Source organism: Halyomorpha halys, unplaced genomic scaffold, assembly GCF_000696795.3.
Source record: "Halyomorpha halys isolate HHAL.00 unplaced genomic scaffold, Hhal_1.1 Scaffold607.1, whole genome shotgun sequence".
Classification (NCBI taxonomy): domain Eukaryota; kingdom Metazoa; phylum Arthropoda; class Insecta; order Hemiptera; family Pentatomidae; genus Halyomorpha; species Halyomorpha halys.
This window is the reverse complement of record NW_027116321.1, coordinates 256,582-282,234: the sequence shown is the minus strand read 5'-3', so window position 1 is coordinate 282,234 and position 25,653 is coordinate 256,582. Positions and strand designations below refer to the sequence as shown.

Genomic DNA, 25,653 nt, shown 5'->3' with positions numbered 1-25,653 from the left:
TACTCTAGGAGTATATAAACATTGAATTTTACAGAACTCTAACCAGTTTTAGTCAAATAGACAAAAATCAGCCATAAAAATTAGTTTATTGATAATTAGTAGGGGAGATCGTTGTATAAATTTAACGACTGTTTCTGATGTAATTCGTTTTTCCACAGAAATTTGAAAAATTTGGTTTGCTTTGATATCTAATCGTAGCTGTAAATTTCTTTCAATATTTAAATCATAAAATCATAGTTCAGAGAATTCAGGAAGATTTCTCGTTATTTGTGGTTACAACTCTGTATTAATGTTTTTATATTTTTTAGTTATGTTGTTGTTTCAGTAATTTAATGATTATTAGTATTAAATGTTTTTACTTTATTTTTTCTTTGTTTTAAAGAGAGAATTTAGTTGCCTTTCGGGCAAGGCTTGTTTGCTTAAAAAAAAAAAAATTTTTTTTATTTTGTATTTGACGTATCCCAAAGATTGTACTGTGGCAACTTAGTAACCTGCTTTGGGGTGGTCAGTACGAAGATCCTAGTAGAGAAAGTAACCACAGGTAAAATATTTAGAATGAGTCCCCCACCCAAAAAAAAAATTTTAATTTTTGAATGTCAGTTGTGCCAATATTCAAGAAAAGCAGCTATATGTTAAATAAATATTTAGTAAAAAAAACGACAGAAATTAACAAAATGTCTCCCCTACTTGTCTATAATTAAACATACTTTCCAAGGATCCGATTTCAAATGAGCTATAAAACTATACAAGAAATACAAAATATGTTTGTTTGTCCTCAACACCGTCCTATTCCAGTTTTCAAAGACACGGTGAGCTTAATATAATTATCTTACGGAATAACATGTATTACTCCATGATGATATGATTACAATAGGACTACAGGTATCACTAACAGCAACAAGGAGAAGGACTAGATGAAGATGTACCTTGAGCAACGCCAGGTAATTTTTTATTACAGGTAACCAGATAGGGACGGGCAGGTAGTGGATGGCGGCCCTACAGGAAGCCATACTCCACGTATGGAGGTGTCTTCGTCTAGTTCCAAACGGGATCAATAACATTACAAGGAAATGGATATATCACTATGGGAACAATACGAAAATTATTTTATGGACGAATATATTATTTTAATTCTAAATTTAAAAAAAAAAACAAAAAAAAAAACAATAAACAGATAGTTATAGTTAGGAATAAAAAATGTCTAAATGGTATCATGGTACGAATATCATATTTTTCGTTAAATTGATTAAAAGAATTTAATTACTGAATATTATAAAGTAATTTAAAATATATTACAAAAAAAATTTCAATCATCTAAATTGATTTTTCAAAATATTTGTATTTTTTAATTTAACAGCTATATTTACTTTAAAGTAATTGTTCCAACAATCGGGTTTAATTAATCCATGTTAAAGTAGAGATAATAACTAAAAAAATACTGTAATAAAAAACAACATGATAATAGCATTAAAAATAATATAGAGAAAATAGTCAGGACTCCGTTATGTTTTATTGTTTTTCGTAGATATGCTAATATTTCATCCTAATCATGTGACATAGGCATCAGCATTCACATTTATATGCAGTACAGTAATTTATAAATTTAAAGTATTTAGTATTTCTTTTATATACCCTATAGTACACTAAAAATCATTAACAAATAAAAATCTTTAAAAGAGGATGATCAACATTAGAAAGTTAATACAGAAATACTTAAATTACTTTTTATTTATTTATTTTTCATTATTTAATCAGTTTTATTATATTAAATTTTTTATATAGATTCATATTTTTATTCATACAAATCATAATAGTATTTTATTTTATGTAAATATGTTGTTATTATTATATTTTAATTTTTTTTTACTGTGTGTAAATAGGTACTCTTCCTTTACATTTTTTTTTCTCCTTTTTATCTTATTTTAGTTGTTTTTTTTTTTACTCTATTCTTTTATATCCGTTAATATTATATCAATGAATATTTAACCACTCATACTTATAATAATGCCCTTAATTTGTGGCATATTGTATTCTCTTCAATTTATACATATATACATATACATATAAAATAATGAAGAATAAGAACGAAGTTAATAATAACTTTATTTAAAAAATATATCTGTGGTAATTAGAAATGAAACAAAAATAAATAGAAATTTCACATGACTGTTGCAGGATACATTATATTTTAGAATAACCAGTCAATCAACTGTCACTTTAAAAAAAAAAAATGATTAAGTAGTTAGGTCTAAGCATAATTTAAAAATTCAACACTTATACACTCTTCCGGACTTATCTAACGATAATTACACGTCATGAAAAAAAAAAAAAAAAAAAAAGAAAAAATATATAGGAATACAGTTTAAGTGGCAATGAAATGAGGGTTGGGCCATAACAACTTCATTAGTCTTTATCTTTGACTTTAATTATGGCTACAATGTGTAAAAAGTTAATGGTGTGTGACTCCGAGAGGAAATTAACAACGGCCCTGGGCTATACGATAACTCTCCTCACAGCTGCTAAATATGTATGTAGTTATCTTTAACGTATGTCTGAGACAAATAAGAAAGAAACGTATGTAGATACTTTTAGCTTAAGTTTGGGACAAAGAGATAAAATAACTAAATAGTTATTTTTAACGTAAGTTTGGAACTAATAGGAAAGAATAGTACGTAGTTATTTTTAACGTAAGTCTGGTACAAATATGTACAAAGGTTTGTGGTTATTTTTAACATATGTATAAAACAAAGAGATAAGAAAAGTATGTAGTTATTTTTAACGTAACTTTGGGCAAAATTAGTAAGATAAGTATGTAGTTATTTCTAAAGTAATAAATTGGGACAAAGGGATAAGAAAATAGTTATTTTCAAGAAGTATATCAAGTAATTTGGTTTACTCTTAGTAGTAATGAAAACTAGATAAAGATAAAGTAGGAAAGAATTTTATAATTAACCAAAGGAGAAACTTGATTCTAGGTTGGAAACAAATTTTCGGAAATAAGAGTGGCAGTATACATGTTAAGTAATAAAATAGATATGTAATATGCCAGTGGGAAGCCAAATGTTTATGCAATCCAATATTTCCCATCATAGATTGAATTTTCAACAAACCTTTTATGATTCGATATTTCTGTTTAATTCTAAATGGAACCCTGAATTTTTACTAATTTTTTTAGAGCTTAGAAAATAAAATTAGCAATATTTTGAAACGTTTTGCCAAAACAAATTTTGGCTAGATTTTAATAAACCCCCGATTTTATAGAAATGAAACTGTATTCATTTAAAAAATGTTTTTGTGTTTCTATGGCTGTTATGGCAATAATAATTCAATTATTTCACTTAAAAATGTCTGAAATATATAGGAGCGGATAGCTTCAATCAATTAAGTTTCAGTAACCCCGCTAGAGCATATATATTTTTTTATTTCAAGCATGGTGATGAAAGTTGTGTAATGCAAGCACCGCTTTTGGTTTTTTTTAATCACCTTTATAAGATTAGTTTTAGCCACCTTTGTAAGATTTTTTTAATCACCTTTATAAGATTTTTTAATCACCTTTATAAGATTTTTTAAATTTCCTATATGTAAAAAATGAGGGCAGAAACGTGAAAAATCAACGAATTTGCAATAAATCTCCTTATTAATTACATTCATTTCACAGTTAAGAGTTATTTTTTTAAAGACTAAAGTTTCTCATCCCTATTTAATTAATTAATTTTTTTTTTTTGCAGAGCGGACTAGATACGAACGAAGAGTGGGTTTACATAATCCAAGTGAACATCAATTGAATTGACATAGCGGGGCAGAATACATTGGGAAGGTGCGAGGCGGAGTAATGGATAGTCCCCCATCAATTCTGCGCTAGATGTTGCTCCTCTACCGCCGGGGCCTAATATCGGCCTATCTCCACCTCTGGTCCAAATTTCTGATTGGATTATTATAGTTTATATTCATAGGCCCCAAAGTAATTAACTGAGTGGCCGAAGGTAAGTAAAGGAGTAGCAGTTCGCGTAAAACAAAAGTTAGGAAAGGAAACTTGCAGAACATTTGCACCTCCATTATCTTCCTTACCACAATAACCACCCAATTTACTTCATTACCTCTGTTAAAAATCTCGGAGTATTCGAAGATGCGCAGATCAACACTATTCATTGGGAATAATCTTCAATTTCCTTAACAGTTCTTAAGATTCGATTCCATGATTTTTTATTTTATTATATATATACATATATATATAAGTTTTTTTTCCATAAATTTAAGTGCAATAACGATCACTGCATGTACCGGTATACAATTAAGTTTTCTTTGTTATTTATTTCTTGTGAAGTATAGTTTATATTTTGGTAAAAATGAAGTTAAAAAAGCCAGTTTGATCCAGTGAGAACAGTTTTGAATAAATAAAATAAAATGCAGATAGTAATTGATTTTTTTTTTCGTACCCTTCATTAAGAGTAATACCATTATTAGTTCATACATACATTGTACAAGAGATGTATTATGTGTACTTTTAGTGCGTGTTCTCCCTTTGACTGCTTTGTGGCATTATAAGGTGTTGAAGCAAAAAAAGGCAATCTTTCCTGACGGGACCCGGCCCACTAAGACCCCAAGGGAGCGACGATCCTATATCACTTTTGAAATTTTTGCTTACAACGGTAAGAAAAGACTTTAAGATAATTTAATCCAGTAATATTTAAACTGCGCCTAAAAATTTTAAAACAACGTGAATTGTCAGTTCGTTATTGATGATTTTTACAGTAATATATATTAAGTTTTCTTATGTTTACATCTACGGGTCTTGTGTTACCAAATTGTAACATTTAAGTCACATGGACCAACGACTAAAATAATTTAGACGTACAACGAGTTAGCATTAGGTTCCAGAAAGGAGATTAGGTAAAGTTTCTCAGTTATATAAAGCCTTAAAATGAACAGAATTTTATCGCAGAATATAATTTTCACAGTTTTGGGGCAATAGCCAATAAAGCCGGGCGGAGGTAGAGCAAAAACGTAATGTTTTTAAAGCTACTTTAGCTCATTCTAACGGAAATTTAACTGGAGGCGTCAGAGGCCCGGAACAATAAACAATTTTATTAGCTATATAAATTTGTAAATCCGTAAGCGCCCCTTCCATTCTCAAAACAGTAAACAAAATAAAAAACTTTTTCTCAAGGCAGAAAGTTATTGGATAGGACTTGGGAGCTACCCGAAAGGACGACAGTAAAATCAGCTCGATAAAACATCTCTTCTAGTTAAAGGACGTGTCTTTTCCATTTCCACTCGAGGGAGGTTTAGCAGCGACTCCTCGAGCTGTTTACTTCCGCGATGGCCATTATTCGGCTTCTAAAAGGGATCGGAGAAACTTCAGGATTGCCCGAGAAACAGGCCGAGAGACACTGATTGGAATCTGGTTATTCACCAACACTTACAGGAGATGGAATAGACAAGAAAGCAATCATACAAAACCATTCTTAAACGGAAAAGAATAGTACCTCGTAAATCTTAAAATCAGATGTTAATATACATTATTACAATGTATCTAAAGCTAAAATCAATCCGAATTAGTATGCATCATAGTCAGATACCAACATATTAAAAACAAATATATAAATATAAATAGCAAATATACAGTGCATTATACATACTCAACCGCTCTAGAGGTAATAGTAGCGAAATTTTCATATTTTTTTAGCCCAACAAGTGTGCCAAAAATATTTTGAACCGCTGCTCTATACAACAAAATAGTTACCAATGAATAATTAATTTACAACATAAAACTATAAGCTCCCTATGTAAAAATAGTTAAGAGAAAGACCTAATTATAAAAACTATCGACTACGATATAAATAATTTTAACATGAATGTATGAAAAATACAAGTCAACTTTCGGCTAGCCTGGCCATGATCTATAATTAACAACTTTATATTAACAATTATAGTCATATTAGTATGAATTAATTTTAAATTTCACAATGACGCAATACTTTTAGACTAAAACAGTTGCAGGCTTCATTTTCCATGTCAATATTGTATAATAAAATTAAGTGGTCCATAGAACCCAATCATAAATTTATTATCCATGAACATATACATTTCACGTTTAACTACCTACTATTTTTATCTCTTAGCATTAATATTCAATATTTTAATTCAAAGAAATCCTTACATAACATTAATGGAAAGATAATAAAAATTTATTGCTATTTTTACGGAATACTTTAATTACACGATTTCATAACATGGGAAAGTAGACATAGGTTCTCGATGCCTCTTTTGTCACTTAGGAAAATGGTGGCTTTAAGAAACAATAATGATAAAAATTATAACTATAAAATTAGGGATATTTTAAGGTATTGTTACTATTAGAAATTATCACTTGTAATTCTTCTTTAGTAAAAGAACAAAGACGAAAAAGTGGAGCAGAAAGATGTTAGGGCCATTGTCCAGTAACTCCCGACAATTAAGTCGCCCGATGGAGCTTAAGTATACATAATTGGATTCCCATTTTAGACAAAAAAAATTGCTAGACTTGAAAAGGCTTTTAAAAAAATTATGGACCGTTTCAGCCGGTAATTACATCGCCAAAGTTCCAAAAAGTTATAACAAAATTATGAATGGAATTAGTTAACAGAACCTGAGGAGGGGGGGTCGGGTGCGAAAAATTTTATTTTTTAACTCACATTTCAACTGAATCTGATTACAGACTTTATTAAGCTCATTTTAGACTAGCTCTTTACCCGGCTAAAGTTATTCCACAACTTTTAAGGCAATATAAAATTCACAGAATTAATACTTTTTATCTTATTAAATAAACCACCAAAGATCAATAAACCACCAAATTAGGTATATAAAATTTATATCAAATTCGATCACATATATTTATATATTTATGTACTTTCATTTATTTATATATTTTATGCAAGGGGTACCATCGCAGACAAAGAGGTTCTGAAGAAGTTTAATGAGGACCTTATTCACTATTAAAACATATTTCCCTTCAAACATGAATAAAAATAAATTATACTATAAACAATTGACCGCCTAATTTCAAACTATGGAGAAGATGGTCAATGGTGTCAAAAAAGAACAAAAGTAGTTAACAACTATTTATTTTCCAACGTTTCGCTCCACTTTGTTGAGCTTCATCAGATCTGTTCAAATTTAGAGCAATCGAGACTTTAAGAAGAGTCTAGAAAAGTTTCGATAGCGCTCAACAGTTGTTAACTATTTTTTGTTATCTTTTGAACACACAATTTAAAAATAAAAAAAAAAAAATTATTCTTTTCAATAATATAAAAAAAAAATTTTAAACAACTTCTTGTATTGAATTATTTGTATTTCTTTGGCTTATACAACCCACTCCACATCTAACTGAACTTAATGGTGCTCAATATGATTAAAAAAGATATAAAATCAAGTAAAAAAAAAAAAAAAATGATTTGTATTTTTATATAAATTATTATTGCAGAGAGAAAAAGTATAAGAACAATCACTACTTAAATTTGGGCAAAATCTCGATTTTTGAAATTTGTAAATTGATATTAAATTAAAATCTGTACCACAACAACTCATAAAGAGTGACTAATTTAGTATTTTGTATGGAAGTACATTTTCAATATCAACGATTGTACAAATCTGTAAAAGATCACACTCTACCGCTAATTTTTTTACAAATTAACGGTACCGATTTTATAGAGACGGGGTGGACCGAACCCCGGAGGTTTCCGAACCCACAGGGTTGACTCAAGGCTACCAGAAAAGAATTTATAATTATCGAACACGGTCGGATTCGAATCTAGGCGCTGTGAGGTAGTTCTACAGCACCTTTTCCACAGTAACACATTCACACACCTCTTCCGTAAATTATTTACGAAATTGTAAAAGTAATTCTGTAAATCATAAACTATGTATAAATAGTTCCTTATTTATAAGAAATCGTTATACAATTTTAAAATGTTGATTGTGCAGTATACTTTTAAGTTGTAAAACAATGTAATAATGGGCAGGCTGCCCGAAACGTTCATATGTTTGAAATAAAGTAAGAAGTCATTTTATTCCAGAAGATAATAATAATAAACATAACTAAATACGCTTTTGAACTGTATTGAGCGAAGATTTGGAATTGGATAATATTTTAAATTCAAAATTGAAGACGCTTAAAGTATAATATTGGGGTTAATAATTGTTGAAGATTGTAATACAATTCTATCGAAGAATGAGGCACAGCTTTTTGAAGGAAAATAACATCTTCCCACCCCTCCCCTAAGATTCCATCAATTTCGATTTAGTTAAAGTATAAATTGAATTCGCGAGGATAAAAAGAGAACAAGTCGCCCTCTTTTCCTGTAAGAATGCTGCGGAATATTACTCCGTTATAGGAAATTGAAAGACGACACCAATCACATAAATAAAATTTGATCCCGCTCCTTGAGCTAAAAGGGAGGGTATCTCATGGAGCAATTTTGACATCTATTCTTTACATAATGTCTACCGTCGAGCTGGGGGCTCTAACACTAAAGCCCAGGTTCCACGGTGACGGTGATAGTGAAAATGGTTAGTTCGATAGTCCTGTAAAATATGATATTTATAATCCTTATTACAAGGTTATATAACCTATAGGTACAAACATAAGAGAATAAACAATATAATGTTGTTGTATCACCAATAAATGATCTGTATTTTATTTCAAAAATATTTTGGTTAATTTTTTTCTTTAAATTTATTTTTTACCAAAATGTAAAACACAGTTGATATGCAATAAGCAAAAAAAATGTATAAGGGTGTAATCCAAAGCAATGCAACGATTATTGCACATATTATTTTTAAAAAAACTATTTATTAATATTTACAATTGTATTTATTTAAAAATATATCAGAAAATTTGATGTTAGATAGTAGTGGTATGATACAGCATGTATAGAAACTACCTATTAGTAGTACTCTAATAAAACTTTTAAATAATAAGGTCTCGAGACCATTTTCTTTTCTGGTGTCTCGGAGGATTATCAAGAATGTGGAGGAAGCAAGGTTAGAAACTTGATTTTTGATAAGCAAGATTAGGAACAAAGCAAGGTTTGGGTGGTTAGAAAGTTTGATTATATTTATGAAATAAAAACTATATATAAAAAAAAAATTAAAAATTTTAAAAAATCTTGCTTTAGTTTGTAAAGCTATCATGTTGAAAAACCCTGATGAAGCCACAATGTGGGGCAAATCATCGGAAAATTAAATATTTTTGTTCTTTTTTACCGCAGCCCTTCTTCATATTATAAAACAATGAAGGTTTTGCTTTATAGTTGGTAGTACTACCAAAGATTTGCGCATAAGGGAAAACTAACTTTTATTTTTCCTATTTGTAATGTTTCTATCGTGACTTTTCTTTGTTGTAGTTATTCAACAATTTTATCCATTCACCTAGTTAATAGTTATAGAGTTTAAGTTCACCAGCATTGAAACAAGCATTTTGTAATGTCCTATTTTAAATTGGAATATTTACCTACAACTTTATTTAGTGACGTAGTAATTTATAAGCAATGTAAAAGTAATTATTTACAACCCTGTGTTAGACTAAACGTTTTTCTGAGATTGAAGTCACAGATCGTAATAAATCAATATTGAATAAACATTTACGTTTTCAAAACTCGTAATCCACTACAGGAATAAATTATCACTTTTTTTTCGGCCTTTTTATTCGGCGATACAGTAATAAAGTTATAGGTATATACTGTTGAAGTGTTTTTGAGGAAGTCATTATCAGTAATTTCTTTCCTCCATTTTCTTATCGAAAATTAGGGACCGTGTCACCCTCAACTCATGAGGTAATTTCACTTTAAGTGCTTTCTCGGTTCAATTTTTTTTTTCCTTCACTGCTACCGACAATATTTTTTATCAAACCGAAGTTAAACCGCAATACCTTTCCGCTGTTGTTAATATGAGGCTCACAGAGCCCCGGGGCGTCTTTTTTTCTTCCATTATTAGACCCAGAATTGGGTTTTAGAAAAAAAATTAAAAATGTTTCAGTTTTGTCTTATTTTTGTACAAAGTAGGTTTAAATATAATAATTTTTTCTTCATTCTGATTAATGATTTATAATTTAAATATTCTATTTTAAAATTGAATTTCATTCCTTCCATTATCAATTCACAAACCCACTAGTCTCTAACCTTGCTTCCTCTTCTATTCCTGACAATCCTCGGAAGCCCTTGAAAAGAAGATGGTCATGAGACCTGCTAATGTCATCTACCAATAGGTATTTTTTCTATGCGCCTGTATTACTCTATTATAAACATACGTCGAATTTACTGGACGTATCATTATGTACAGCTGTAAATTTCAATAAACATATAAACAAAAAAAATTCAAAAATTCATATAATTAATTATTTAACTATTATTAACAGTTTATTGAAATATATTCTGTACTAATATGATAGCATATAACATAATAAAGAATTAATATATAACCAAGAATCTCAACGATGGATTATAAAAAAATAATTGGAGGTTTACGACAGTTTAATTTTAATTAACCAAGATTATAATTAACAAGCAGTTCATTTACAATTTAGAAGGTATGAATAATAATTTTTGAGGGAAAAAGAATTACAAATTATTCATTAGTCTCATCAAATTTGCATGCTATAACTAGAGGGAGGCGGAAATAAAACAGCCATTTCCTTCAAAGACAGCGATTTTCCGGACAGATTTTCGGAACCAGGATAAAACAGATTCCGGTAAAGAGATTGTAAGCAAATAATTACACGGGACGACCAGGAAGGGAGGGGAAGGATGGACCCATTGGTGGGGGGGGGGGGTCGATGGAGAAGTCTAATCAAGGAAACAATAACAGAGACAGAGGGAGAGTGAGAGAGATGATATATGGAAACAAACAGAGTCTGTATGGAGCAGTTTAAATCCCAACATGGGAATCTAGCCCCGATTCCATTTCCCATTTCCATACTGTGCCCATCAGTCGGCTCCACCATAGTGTCGGTAATTTCCTAAGAGTCGCTGGCTCTGTTTCCCTATCCGCTAGTCTATCGGGTTTTCGTACAATGGGAAACTTCGAGCATTGAAAATCTGTCGTTTTCTCTTGCTTTTTCTTATATCTTCAATAGCTGTTAATAGATTCATAAAAAAAGAAAAAATTGGCCAAAAATACAACTAAAATGATTGAGAAATAAAAATGCCTATTTCAAACTTTTTAATAGAATTTAATACTCAGTCTTCATCAAATTTAAATAAATGTATTAAGAAAATATTAAATACAACAGTTTTATTACAATGTTATAATGAAAGAGAAATATAAATGCCAAATCGAAAGAATAAAATATGATATATGAAATGATCAAGAAAAAAATGAAATTCAACAGCTGTTAACAGTTTTAAAACAAAATCATAAAAATTAATAACAATAATAAAAAAATCAACTAAATTGGTTAAGAAATAACACTCCTTAGTTGAAACCGTTTATCATAATTAAATACTCTATTTTCATTAAATTTAAATAAATGCTCTAAAAATATTAAATTCAACAGCTTTTAACAGTTTTGTAATAAAATTATAAAGATTTTGACAAATAATGCGACAAAAATGATAGAGAAATAAATTTCCTCATTAAAGGTGTGCAGCAAAATTACATACTTTTTCAAAAAATTAAAAGATATTAACATTTAAAACAATATCATAGAAAATTCGAAAAAAAAATCAACTAAATTGGTTAAGTAATAATACTCCTTAGTTGAAACTGTTTATCAGAATTAAATACTCTATTTTCATTAAATTTAAATAAATGATCTAAAAAAAAAAATAAATTCAACAGCTTTTAATAGTTTTGTAATAAAATTATAAATATTTTGACAAAAAATGCAACTAAAATTATAGAGAAATAAAACTGTAATAAATCTAAATTGTTTAGCAATATGGAATAAAGTTTTTTTTTGAGGGGGGGGGTTTAAATATATAATTTAAAAAAAAAATAAAATGAACATGTATTACTAGTTTTACAACAAAATTATTAAACACCAACTTGGGGATAGGTCATATTCTCCTCACGCACTCTCACCTGATCAGAAAACTGCAACCTCCAACGTGCAAGTATTGTCAGTCCATTCTCACGGTTAAAGATATTTTTGAAGAATGTCCTCACTATTTGCCAACAATAAACAGGATAGGGCTGACCCCAAATTTATCAGAAGCTCTCACAGATGAGGAAGCTTAAGTTACATTAGTGTTTAAATTTTTAAAAGGACATCACCTTCTTACTAAATTATAATTCCTCTTCGATTTTAATTTTAATTTTTTTAATTTTATTTTATTTATTTATTTTTATTTATTATTATATTTTTATTATTGTGTTTGTAGCATCATTATAATAGCATGCCATAGGCGTTGATGACTAGAGGGTTTTACGCCTTTAAGCAACAATAAACAGACAAACAAAATTAAATCAATAGTTTTTAGGTTTTAAAACAAAATTATGAAAATGTAGAAAATCGTAAAGAAATACGTCTATCTAACAGAATCTGTTTGACAGAATTAAATACTGTATCTTTTTTATTTAATTTTAAAAATAATAAATTGAACAGCTGATAACAGTTTTTTTTAACCAAATTATTAAAATTTTGACAAAAATGCTACTAAAATGGTAAAAAAATAAATTCACTTAACTGAAACTTTTTAGCAGAATTTATATTTTACTTACACTTAAATATACCATTTAAGGACAAAATTAAAGTGATATCAGTAATTATTGGAGTTTGAATAGTACGTATAGAACATGAGACTATTTTTTTGCCATTAATAGTTAATAAAGCGCGGATGACTTTTTGATTTTTATATTAGCAAATCATTATGCTCACTGTTTGCGGGTAGCTCTAACTATTTTGACAAAAACATATCAGGTGTTTTCAAGTTTCTTTTTAATGATATGTATTAGCACTAATATGTAGAGACAGGTAAAATAACACTATGCTAAAAACTGTTTGAAGACTACGGTAGAAAAACAGGCTATGTCAATTTTTCTTTTAAAATTGTATTATTGGAGGGTTGAAATAAATTAAGGAATATTCCAATGAAGTCAACATGGAAAAAGCACGAAAAAAAAAACCTGTCCTGTGCCTGTTGAAAATGAGTTCGAAAAATATCTAAATAATAAAAGGCTATAACAGGTTTAATAAAGGGACGAGTAAAAGAGAGGGGAAAAAACGATGATGTCCATAAATTAACGGACTCGCAACAGTTAATACTTAAAAATTGACAAAAATAATTGTGTAATTAAAAAACAAAAAACTGAATTTTTTTGTTTGCACCTTTAAATTTCGTTTTTATAGCTTTCAAGTTTTTTCGTCACATGTTTTGTCTTCTTGTTATTCAATTAAATAAAAAATAGAAAAAAGAAAATCACATCTGGTGAATAATAAAAATTAAAATACTTTACATTCAGCCCCTGTAGGTGATTGATCGAAACCAGAGCTTTATTAGAAAGTTCCCGAATCACCATTCCGCACCAACCTTCGGGAACCAACAGGTCTTACTCAAAAACCAACAGGGCAACTCTTTTCCTCCAGAGAGGACTCGGGAGAAATAGAAAGGTAATCCAAACAGAAGCCGGCCTGGAATTAACAGTGGAGTGGGGGCAGCTAAGACATAACAATGACTTTAAATCAAGGGCTTACCAACCCGGTGCACGTAGGAGCTTTTATCCTTCAGCGGATCCAAAAGGGGTCAGCTTTTAACGCCGAGAATCGCGAAAAAGAGGCCAAAAAAGAATTTATTGTAGAAGCCTGTAATGGCTGTTATTAGTTCTAAATGACTTATTATAGCACGTGTATATGAAAAAATATATAGATAATTTAACAAATACGACATAAATAGTACACTCATAGAAGATTTTAAACATAGCATCTGTACCGAAGACGATTGCAGTAAACTAAGATGCAGTTCTAGGCCTCAGTATACTTGAACAGATTTATAAACAGCGTAAAGCTAGCATAGTCGTACCCAGTGAGTGGCAGGGAGGCAACTGCTCCTCTAGAGGTAAGAAGAAATATTGAATTAATAAAACTTTTTTTATCAAGTAAATAATTGGAATAATTAATAAAGCACTACTATAATTATATATAATTTTTCAAAACATATGGGTTTCATTCACTTTATCCTTGCTGAAATGTCACAATCTGAATTATTGTAGCTTGGGCTGTTCCCCGCTCCCCCCTCCCATGTTTTGCTTTTGAAAGCGTACCCAGTCCTTTAAAAGCCTGCTAGTTGAGCGTATGTAATTGACTGGTATATTGATGATAGTCCGAGGTATAAAAATTATTTATTTAAACGAACGTTTCGCTCCATTTTCCAGGGCTTCGTCAGGGCTGAATCCTAGTGGTTATAGAATGAGTTCTGAAACCCCGATGAATCCCTGCAAAATCCGGCGAAATTTGTTACTAACAAATAGGTTTCTAATATTTTGTACTTTTCTTAATCACCACTCAGGCTATCTTCCTATAATCAATTACATAGGTCAATTATTATTCTTCATATGCCGAAGATGATTTTTTAGCTTTCAATGATATAGATTTACGTTTACAAGATTGCCTATTAATCTATATAGTTCTACAACGGACTAGAACAGGGACTGAATACATAAACATAAAAAAAAAATAAATTATAAATTTTCGAATACCATAGAGTAAAACAAATAAAACCCGCCAGTTCCCCCTCCGGAACGGTCTTTTTTATCTTAACTTTAAAGCATTTCGTTATAGAGAATATTGGTCGATATACGACGACGTTAAAATCTCAAGGAGAGAGTATAACAACATGGCGAGACCCCGCCCCAATATCCCATATATACGACTTTCCTAATATTGGGAAGTCATTAATAATGGCGAGTAGATTTGTCGTGAAAAATTCAAGTTATATCGAGATATATGTAATTGAAGTTGCTAATCGTAAAAACTTTCAATACATTATACAATATTTTAGTAAAATTAGTAGAATTCTATATTTTAGTATTCTCTGATTCGAGGTTTAATTGTTAAGAGTTAAGCCCCTACATAAGAAGAACTGCTCTAATTACCCAGCGCCAGAGAGATAAATTCAGTTGCTGTGTATTCTCGACGGCTTTAGAAACTTGAGGGATAATTGTCTTCATTGCTCAAGTTTTCATGCTAATAGCCTTTAATTTTGAAATATCTATAAAAGGAAAGTTTAGCCAGGGAAGAAAATTAAATACGAGTTCGATGTCTTTGTTATGTATTTCGCGCCTTCTCCAGAAATTGCTCTTCTCCTAAGTGCTTTGAGAGAGTAATACAAACCTCATAAGTCCTGGATATTATAAAAAAATATTATATTTAAAACTAAACAAATATTAGCTATATGGTCATTGCAATAATGCAACTGATGTGCGTTAACTTTTAAATAAAGAAATAATTGATATGTTATATATTTTTTAAATATAAAAATTAAATGATTTTTGTAGTATAATCCACAAAAGCAAATTTTTACTAATTAAATATATAAATTTAAAAAATATATATTAAAGATGAAACCAACCAGTTTTGATTGCAGGTTTTTTTTTATATACATACTAGAAGGCTTTGATATCGCTATATTTGAGGGTAAATATGGATTAAATTAACACAATTGATAGTTTGTAATAAATTGTTATTTTTAGTTAAAATTAAACATTTACTTGTACATCATTATTATTATTTGGTCACATAAATATATGTGATAAGAAAAAAAAATGAAATTTGTACTGTTTGTCAGAACGACTGACTTATCGAAGTGTGGTAAAAGATTTTTGGGGGGTAAAACAAAGTTATTATTAGTTTTTAACACCTCACAAAACTCGAAATTAAATATAAAATTTTGAACAAAAGTCAGAAAATAAAATTCTTTAGCCCAATGTGTTCGCTCAACATCAAAACTAACTACGGTAACATCATTGATAACAACTAATGCTTTTACCTAAATTTTGTTGTACAACTTTATGTTTTTCTACGCGACATTCTGGAGTCATATAGTATCAACTATCGTTTACTGAGATACCTAAATGAGTTTTTATGATTAAAAGATGTTAAGAGAAAGCACATTTTTTTTTTTTTAATATATGCAATATTGTATTTTTCCTGGTTTGCGGTATCACAGATTATAGTATATTATATATCGATGGCTTACTTGACAATGTTGCTAAGTACATTTCCATTTGCTTTACAAACAATACAATCAAAGGTTATTCTTCAAAAACAGAGAACCTTTAATGATATTTTTAGAAAAGCTTGTGGAAATATACTTAGCACCACTATGAATGTAAGCAATCAATATATTATTTTTGAAAATATAGATAAATCAATATCTTTTAACATCTTTTATAATTAATTTTTTTTGTTTTTTAATGTTACGCATTACGCCGAACCAATATTACAAATTATACAAATATTAATCTAATTGCAATACTCATCGCACAAATTGTATAACTGTATTCAAATTTGTATGTTTTCTGATTTTTTTTTCTTCAATATACTGTAAGCTGAGAAAAAAAAATCAAGTCATTATCCCAACATTTCTATTATTCCATCTTATATATAAAATAAAATATTACACGGTAATCACCATCATCGCATAATATAATAATATACTTAAATCAAAGTATAAAAAAATAATAATATGAAAGCTATAAATATATATATATCCATAAACAGATTAATTAAATACTCAAATAAATATAAATAATTGATCTATGAGGCATAAAGATATTGTTCAAACATAAACCAATTATAATAATCTCTGATAATAAAAATCAGTGTATACAGACACACAAAGTGTACAGAGTTAAATCCTAAATTAACAATAACTCTATTAAAGGCTAACTACAAAAGATATAGATATATAAATTATTTTCAACTAACAGCAATTACGTAACAATCGATTGAGCACAGTAATAAACTCGAGAGGGAATTTACTTTTCAATTAACGTGGTCAATTATAAATTTATACGCGGCGGATCGTTCCTCTAAATGTGTGATGCAAGGCTTACTCGAGATTAGCGACATTGTAAATTAAATAGTTCGCGTCCAAACATGCAACACCCTAGCACTATTAGATAAGGCTGTCCAAGGCGAGATGTCATAATAGAAGAACCTGTGGCCATCATCATGATTTTTTATTCATTTTGTGTCTTTTTTTTTTTTTTTTAGAGCCGGCCTTCGGGATACCTGTTCACGGATTATACGGCAATTTTACCGTACAATGCCGAGAGTACAGGAATAGAGCGGGGAATTGTTAGCTAAAATATATTAATTTATACAAATACATAAATAATAGATGGAGTAATTAATCATGTATCATGGAATTCCAAAGATTTATATATTAATTTTTAATCATAAGAAGTTTTTTATCTGTTGATAGTCTTAAGAATGAAAAAAAAATAAAGTTCAAATAATGAGTTCTTAAAGCTCTAAAAATTAACGATATATAATAAATGCATTCGTTGAACTTAAAAAATCATTCAAAATTTTACTCAAGATAAAAATAAAATTAGGTTTTGGAATTGATGTCACGTTATAAAAAATAAATAATAAAACAGCTAAATAGAAAATTTATAGTATAAAAAAAAAAATCAAGTCATTATCCCAACATTTCTATTATTCCATCTTATATATAAAATAAAATATTACACGGTAATCACCATCATCGCATAATATAATAATATACTTAAATCAAAGTATAAAAAAATAATAATATGAAAGCTATAAATATATATATTAATATATAAGTAATATTTTTTTTGGAAATTAGTGTCGGTTATGGTTTAGTACAACGTTCATTAAATTCCATCTACTACTTTCGCCTGCGCATGCCTAAACGTATTTTTCTAGACACTCATCTTTCATCTCCTCCGGTGGATTTTATTCATCAACGACAAATCAAATTTTATAAAATAAATCTATATTCTTAAAAACTGAAATACACATACAACTGAAATACTACCTATCGATACAGTAAAAATGGTGTGGTAGCTATATAAACCTATTTATTTGGCAGAAGTTGTTTGTTTAGTAATAAAATGCATCTAAAAAGTTTTCATACTATGTTTAGTACTAATTTGTTCTTCTAATATAATAAACGTAGGTAGTGTATATTGGAAAACATAGAAAGACCAAAATTTCAGATAGATGGCTTAGGCGGGTCACCAATGATTTCTATTATGTATATTTTGAATTTCCAATTTTCCTTGTTCAGCAATTAAATATTAAAACATAAATAAAATAACAATAATTAAGTATGGGTATAAATGACCCATAAATCATCAAAAACAGTGCATATTGGAAAACATAGAAACCAAAATTATAGATAGATGGCTAAGGCAGATCACCAGAATAATGATTTTAATTATTGATGATTTGAATTTACTATTTTACCTTTTCCAGGAAATAAATATTATATACATAAAAAATTAATAAAATAATAATAATAAAGTATGGATATAAATGACTCATAAATCATGAAAAACAGGCACAGGATAACTTCATTAAATTAAAAGTATTCGAAAGGCATTACTAAAAATTATTAATTTATCTGAGTTTATCTATAAGCTTAATAAAACTCCCCCCCTGGGCAATATTCTCTTTTTTTAGTGTTTTTTATCAAAGAGATAATTCAGAAGAAGACGAAAAGATGGACTTTCTAGGCTCCATGAAATATGCACCGATGTACTAAATTGTGCTAATTTGATGCCAAATAGTGATACTTTGATGGAAGTTGTGATTTCTAATATTATCTATTTTTTTTTTTTTTTTTTTTAAACAGCGTTCTAAAAATAAATTGCTAATAAGCTCATAACGGGCTGATTTTAATTTCAATAAATAAAAAAAAACAATTTATCCAATATCAATTACTTGATAATTAACTGCATCAATTTATTTAGTAGATTTTTTTCATTTAACTATACACAAAACGATATATAAATCAATAAAATAAAAATTGAATAATTAAATTTTAAAAAAAAGTCTATGTTTATTAATGAAACAAATATGTTTGACATATTGCTACAGAATTGAAACGAAATCGATACTAACGGCCAATAATGGAAATCCGATCTATTCCCCTAAACTGAAACTAATATGTTTGAGCTACATCATTGGGAAATATATAAACAGAATAGATCATAAATGACAAAGATTAATCAGAAAGAAAAGTAAATTTGGGGAGTAATTCTATCAAAAGTTAGTTTATACACTCCTCATAAGTCAACTAATTTTTTAATTATGAAAGATAGTTGACCGTGGATGACTTGTACGAGGAGAAGATGGTTGGGGGTGCGGTCAAAATGAAACACAAATAAGTTGATGTAACTTATTTAATTGTACCAACGTTTCGGCTAGAGTTTCTAGCATTCATCAGGGCTAAGAACAGAACAAGATAACAACCAATTAAAATAGAAAATATAAAAATAACGACATAAAGTGTATAATTTTACAGAATGGAATTAATAAAATGAAATGATGAGAGAAGTGGAAAATAAAATGTATACATAGGTAATTGAATAAGTAGGTAAAATAACATAATTAAGGAAATAAAATAAAAATGAAGTTATATAATGCAAAGAAGTATGAATATATTAGTTATTAATAATTTAAAAATTGAAATATGGAAAGAAAAAGAAAATTGAGAGAAAGAAAATATATGTAACAGTATAATCAAATACTTTTATAATTTCAGACCAAAAAGATAAAAATTAAAAAAGAAATATCTCCAGTTTTATGCCTAATTATTTCTCTCATTTTATGAATTTGAAACGATTTTTTTTTTTTTTTAATTTCAACATATTACCTGACTGTAAAAAAATGTTTTCAGAAATATAACAATAATTAAAAGTATTAAATATTAAAAAAACTATAAAATTAATATTGAAATAGTATACTTATTTTAATTTTCAGATAGGTAAGTATTTATGATAGTAAATACTATCATGGAATTTAAAAGAAGCTTTATACTATTTCAGTATAAATTTTATATTATTTTGTAAGTTGCATGATTTCAAATTCTGTATTTTTGCTCTGTGAAACTTTTGTTGCGGGTGAACTATAATTATTACATAATATGATTAATAGAAAAAATAGTTATTCATTATCAACTATATGTTTATTTATAATTTTGCGAATAACTATGGTTATAAGTTCAAACAAAATACGGTAACAATTTTTAAAAAACTTAATATAAAATGTAAGTTTCATACTATTTTAAATTTCATTATCTCAAATACTGTATATTCTTGAGGTCTTTCACTTTTCTTACGGGTGAGCTATAATCATTTCATATAATTTATATTAAAAATAGTTATTTATTATTAACTATACGTTATAATTTTATAACTAGCTACTTTTATAATTTTAAGCAAATTAAGATTTTAAAAAAACATTTCTTTTGCTTAATCCTTTGTCTCGAAATGACAATTCTACAATATTGACATATTTCGTAACAATACCCAATGTATTACAATGTAATATTAATTTCTGGGTTCCTGGTGCCAAGACATTGTTGCAAGCCCAACAATGTGCCGGGTCTTCCTCTGCAAACTGAACTGATACATTGTTGACTTCATCAAACTTGTAGCCCGTCTTTCACTCGGACTCAGTCATTGTTAGCGATTTCCCTCCATTGTTTTTTTTTCAATTAGCAAAGATAATAGTAATTTTCCCTACCTTTTATATTCTACGCTTGTAGAAACACATAACCGGTGAAAATACAAACGGTCAGAATCGGGTACGTATATTCTAGACTAAAAAAATAACTTGTGAGAATGAAAAAGTAGAATCGACTAAGCCGGTAATTTATTTTAGGAGGAAACTTTTTTGGGGGAAACTCCGTAAATCAATTTCAGAATATAATTTATTCTATTTGTAATGAAAGGAATGAGATGTTAATGCTAAGCACTGAACTTATCCTTGCTTTTTTCTTCATGCAACTTTTGGACCTTCTTATTCGTTAACATTATTCATAGGTGCTATGTTTAAAAAAAATAATTAAAATTTATTTCAACCATTAATATTTATTATTTATACCACATCTGATGAGGGTTTGTGTTTGCCTGTTTATATCACATGAAATATGAAGGATTGCATAAACAATTATGGAACATCCCTTCTAAATTTAATTAATCTACTTCCCATAAATAGTAAATTTTATTTCCGATTTTATTTTAGAAAAATTAAAGTTCTATATCAAATAATATTCAGATTATATGTATTTAAACTTTGATGAAATATTTCTCAATTAGTAACACAAAATATAATCCAACTAACAATGAATCATCTAAGAAAAATTCACAATGTTAATCAAATATCCAATCATTATGTTTAAAAATGAAGAAAGAACATTACATAAAAGACAGATATATTTCAGATACATTTATTTTTATTTAGCCAATACAATTATTTTATATCCTTTTTAAACAGAGATAAAAAAATGAAGATTTATTAAATTAATATTTTCCAAAACCACAGAAATATTATTACTTTATTAATATATGTTGTTAAAATATTATCAGAAAATATAATGAAATGTATGTTTTATTTCATGATACCCGGCTACTAAAATATAAGCTAAATTATCAAATAACTAATTTAATCTAACATGGCTTTTTAAAACATTTTTTCAATTTTTTCAATTCCTAATTATAAAAGACAGTTAATTTATAAATTTTCAGTTTTAACTGAATATTTCTATATATGATATATTCTTGAAGAAACAAAACAAATAAGACAATATTACACAACAAGAAAACATTGGTGAATATTTAATAAGACAAATCTATTTAAATCACGCAATGTTAATTAATCACAAATCTAACGATTTATTAATTTTTTTAAATATAAATCTTAAAACGGTTAATGAAATAAATCGTTATGTGGAAGTGAGAATGTTTTTCGTTAAATTTTCAATGATAAATAAAGTTATGAATATTATGAAAGGTATAAGGCGATAAAGTCTGAAGTTAAATTTTATTTAAAAGGAATAATATATAAAAAAGGAATTTGCGTTTTTACATGTTTTCTTGATTATTCAAATCTTAAGAGATAAATAAATTTATGAGCGTTAGAAAAACTTTTAATAGGAAAAACCGCGGAAAATTTTATTTAAAATTTGTTTTTTTATTTGTCTTAACTATATTAGAATTTTTATATTCTCCTTATTTTTAGTTTATTTTATATTTTTTTAAGAAACACTAAAAATAAGTTTTGACTAATGTGAATATTGATAAAAAAAGCCTAAAGCAAGATTTTTTTTCTATGGTTAATTGAACCATGATGAATTTCTTTAAAATATCAGCAAAAATCCATAAAACGTATGGTTTATATAAAACAAAAGTTTTTGTAAGACAAGACAACCTGAAGAACATTAGTTTTCTCCTTATCTGTACCATAAAACATCAAACTCTAAATTTATAAAACAAGAACGGTTCTAAAATAGTACTAACATTATCAAATAAATAAAGTTATTACTCTTACTCATAAAATGTAAAAATTAAAAGAATAATTTTTATAAAATATGGTACAGACATAATAACTGAGAGAGAAAGGGTATTCAATGCTGCCGTGTAGACAGAAAATGATATAATAAAGAGAACAAAAATTTAATAAACAAGAAACAATGGAAAAAGAATAAAACATTCAAATAAAAATACTAATAATTTCTATAATTCACGGTTGAAGTGTCTTTTCATTGTCATGTTTTTTTTTTTGGACTTCATAGAAAAGTACTTTACGCTGTTTACGCCGAAGTAATGTAATATTAATTGAGCAAAAAAGGATAAAAATATGCACATCCTGGAAGCGAAATTTTCTCACATCTATAACTGCTCGTTGTTACATTAATTATCTGTTGAATTCTTTATACAGGCAAACACTTTTTAAGCCAAATAAAGAAAAAAACAATGAATGGTGTTTTTTTACAGAGATATTTCACAAAAAGATAAAAATATATAACAAAGCCAGTCTTCCATTTATAAAAGATAAATTGACTTTCCCACGCTAATGATAACAAATAAATACATAATGTTCCTTTGATGTATTAATATACAGTTTTATTATTTGTATACTTTAATATAAATATATAATAAAACAGTGGCGTAGCAATTCTCGGAAATAGACAAGACACATTAAAAGATTATTAGGAAAAAAGGAACCAATAAACCACTACCGTGTCACGATGCTATTTTCAAGATAAACTGGAAATTACAAACAATATTGATGCTAATAAATTATAACATGATGAGTAAAATGATATAAAAGATAATACAAAATAGGGGGTGGAGTTTGAATCCTTTAAAAATAAAATAGATTAAATTTGTAGAATTTTAATCTTTTAAAAAATGTATTTTTAGATTATATTAAAAAAAAAACATGCAGAATCTAAAAATTTACTTTTTCCTAAAATAACTAATACCATGCAGACAATTACAATTTTGGTAAGTATTAAATAAACAAATAAACATGTGCATTAATGGGAGATAAATTAAGTCGTAAACATTTTTGCTCATATATTTCACAATTTCATTTCTAGATTAAAGAGCTATCAAAAAAAATAATAATGCAATATTTACTAGTTTCTTAGACTCGAATAGATTAAAAAATATAACCATAAGAAAAATGTTAGAGCAAAGGTGGTCTGAGATGAAAACTAATGGAACAGTAAATAGTGACAAATTATTTCCAAATATAATAAGGCAAAACTCAAAGTTTTTTTAAAGATTAATTATCATTTATTAAATAATATTTTCAATTTATTAAATTTAAAAAAATGACAGATTTTACTTTGAAATAATAAGGACACAGAAAACTGGAAAATAAAGATATGTGCCATAGCAATCTTGTTGTTCAAACATTAAAAAAAATATATAATCCTAAAACAGTTTTAAAAATCAATTCTTCAACTATAATAAGTTTTATATTCCAAAGAACCATCATTGGTAAAAAATGCGAAAATTGCACACACGGCATTGAAGAATTAAATCGTTTAGGATATATTCAACTAAAAATTTTTTTAAGACTGAAAAAGAAGCATACTTCCAAAGTAACAGTATTTACAGGTAAAACCAGTTTTTTGGGAGGTTATTTTTTTACATTTTAAATGATAATATATTATCAATTCACTTCAAATCACTTTTTGTAAAATTGTCTACAATTTCAGTGGAAAAATCTGTAAATATTTTTTAAAAATGGAAAAAAAAGGATAAACGTCTAGTCCTTAAGTAAACACATTTAAAGAGATGTATTATTTGCTAACTTATTTTCATGAAAAAAAAAAAATTGAGTGGAAATAAGAGGCATTTCAATATAGATTTTTTCCCCTTTTTTTCATAAAATATATTAGCTTTATTTTTTGCAATTTATTATATAGTATTTGTTATAGTTAGACTCTAGTATTTGCTTAAATCGGCTAATGTAACAGTATCTTTAAATTAAAAACAACTGTTATCATTTATCTTTGTTAACTAGTTTTTACAACGGTGTATCAAAGAATCTCTAACAGGATTCATGTGAAAGTGTAACACATCCTAGCAGAACAATATATTTATACAACAAGCTAATAGTATGACAGAGATTCTAAAGAAATAATAGGGAGAAAGCAGTAAGAATAAAATCATAATATGAAAATTCATTGCAAAATTAAATGACTAAATAATGGTAAATATGAACTAAAAGTTAAAAGTCTTTTGTCTATCGTATTTATTATTTAATTGAATATTTAAAAAAAGGTGTTTTAAATAAAAAGTATTAAGTATTCATGGCATTATTCAAGGATTAGACTACAGGTTCAAGTGTACCGTGGGATAAAAATGGTCGGAACACAAAACAAACAATGGTTTCGAGTAGGAGCTTCCGATGTCGTGAGCTGTTCGGCGGGAGCAATGACACACAGTTGACAGGTCCAGAAGTGCACCATGCATCAAGACATGGAGAGTGCAAGAGTGCAAGACAAACAATGACAGTGCAGGAGGAATCGTGCTGTGTGGTCTTACCTTTGTGATGTCTCACGTGGCGCGGCGAAGTGCAACAAGGCTTCTCGTAGTAAGTCGCCCAATGGTTCGAGACGTCGTCGGCCAAGATGTTCTCGAACAGGTCCAGTTCTACGGCAACAGCCAGGAAGAGAACGCTCCTCACAACAAGAGAAAAACTTTTCATATTGTCACTGATAAAACTACGATCCGAACAGATAGTCAATGATCAATCGGCCATCACACAGAACGGACTTAGTTTTTTAAATACGACGACTAAGTCCGCCACATTACGTGATATCGAGAACAGAACGAAACAAAAGCCGATACAGACTCGACAGTGGCAGAGCGGGGACTGACGGAGATCGGCTGGCGACCGCATAGGCTCGGGAAGCTTCGGCTCTACTCGACAATCTCCGGAACAGATGCTCTTACAATAGACAGCTACACTTTTAACTGACGGTTAACTCCTGTCCCGCAAAGGTTCGCCTCTGACAAAAAATGCCGATCTCTTTTGTGAGCGCCGAGTTCCAGAGCTGAATGGAGTAACTAATCCGGATGATGTGTAACATTTGGTACCTATTATGTGCAGGCCGGGGACTTGCTGTACCTGTCTGTCGCCACTTTGGGGTAGATTTGTCCTGGATTTTACCCTAAGGTTCA

At 28.4% G+C, this 25,653-nt stretch overlaps 1 protein-coding gene across 1 annotated transcript in view; it reads right to left on the bottom strand.

The window, feature by feature from the left end:
- Positions 1-25,331, bottom strand: part of Sema2a (Semaphorin 2a) — a 575,812-nt gene extending 550,481 nt beyond the window's left edge. Inside the window, exon 1 of the mRNA XM_067053126.1 lies at positions 25,015-25,331. Coding sequence (XP_066909227.1) covers positions 25,015-25,177 — 163 coding nt within the window. The 5' untranslated portion in view covers positions 25,178-25,331. The remainder of the gene's footprint in view (positions 1-25,014) is intronic.
- Between the last annotated feature and the right edge of the window lie 322 nt (positions 25,332-25,653).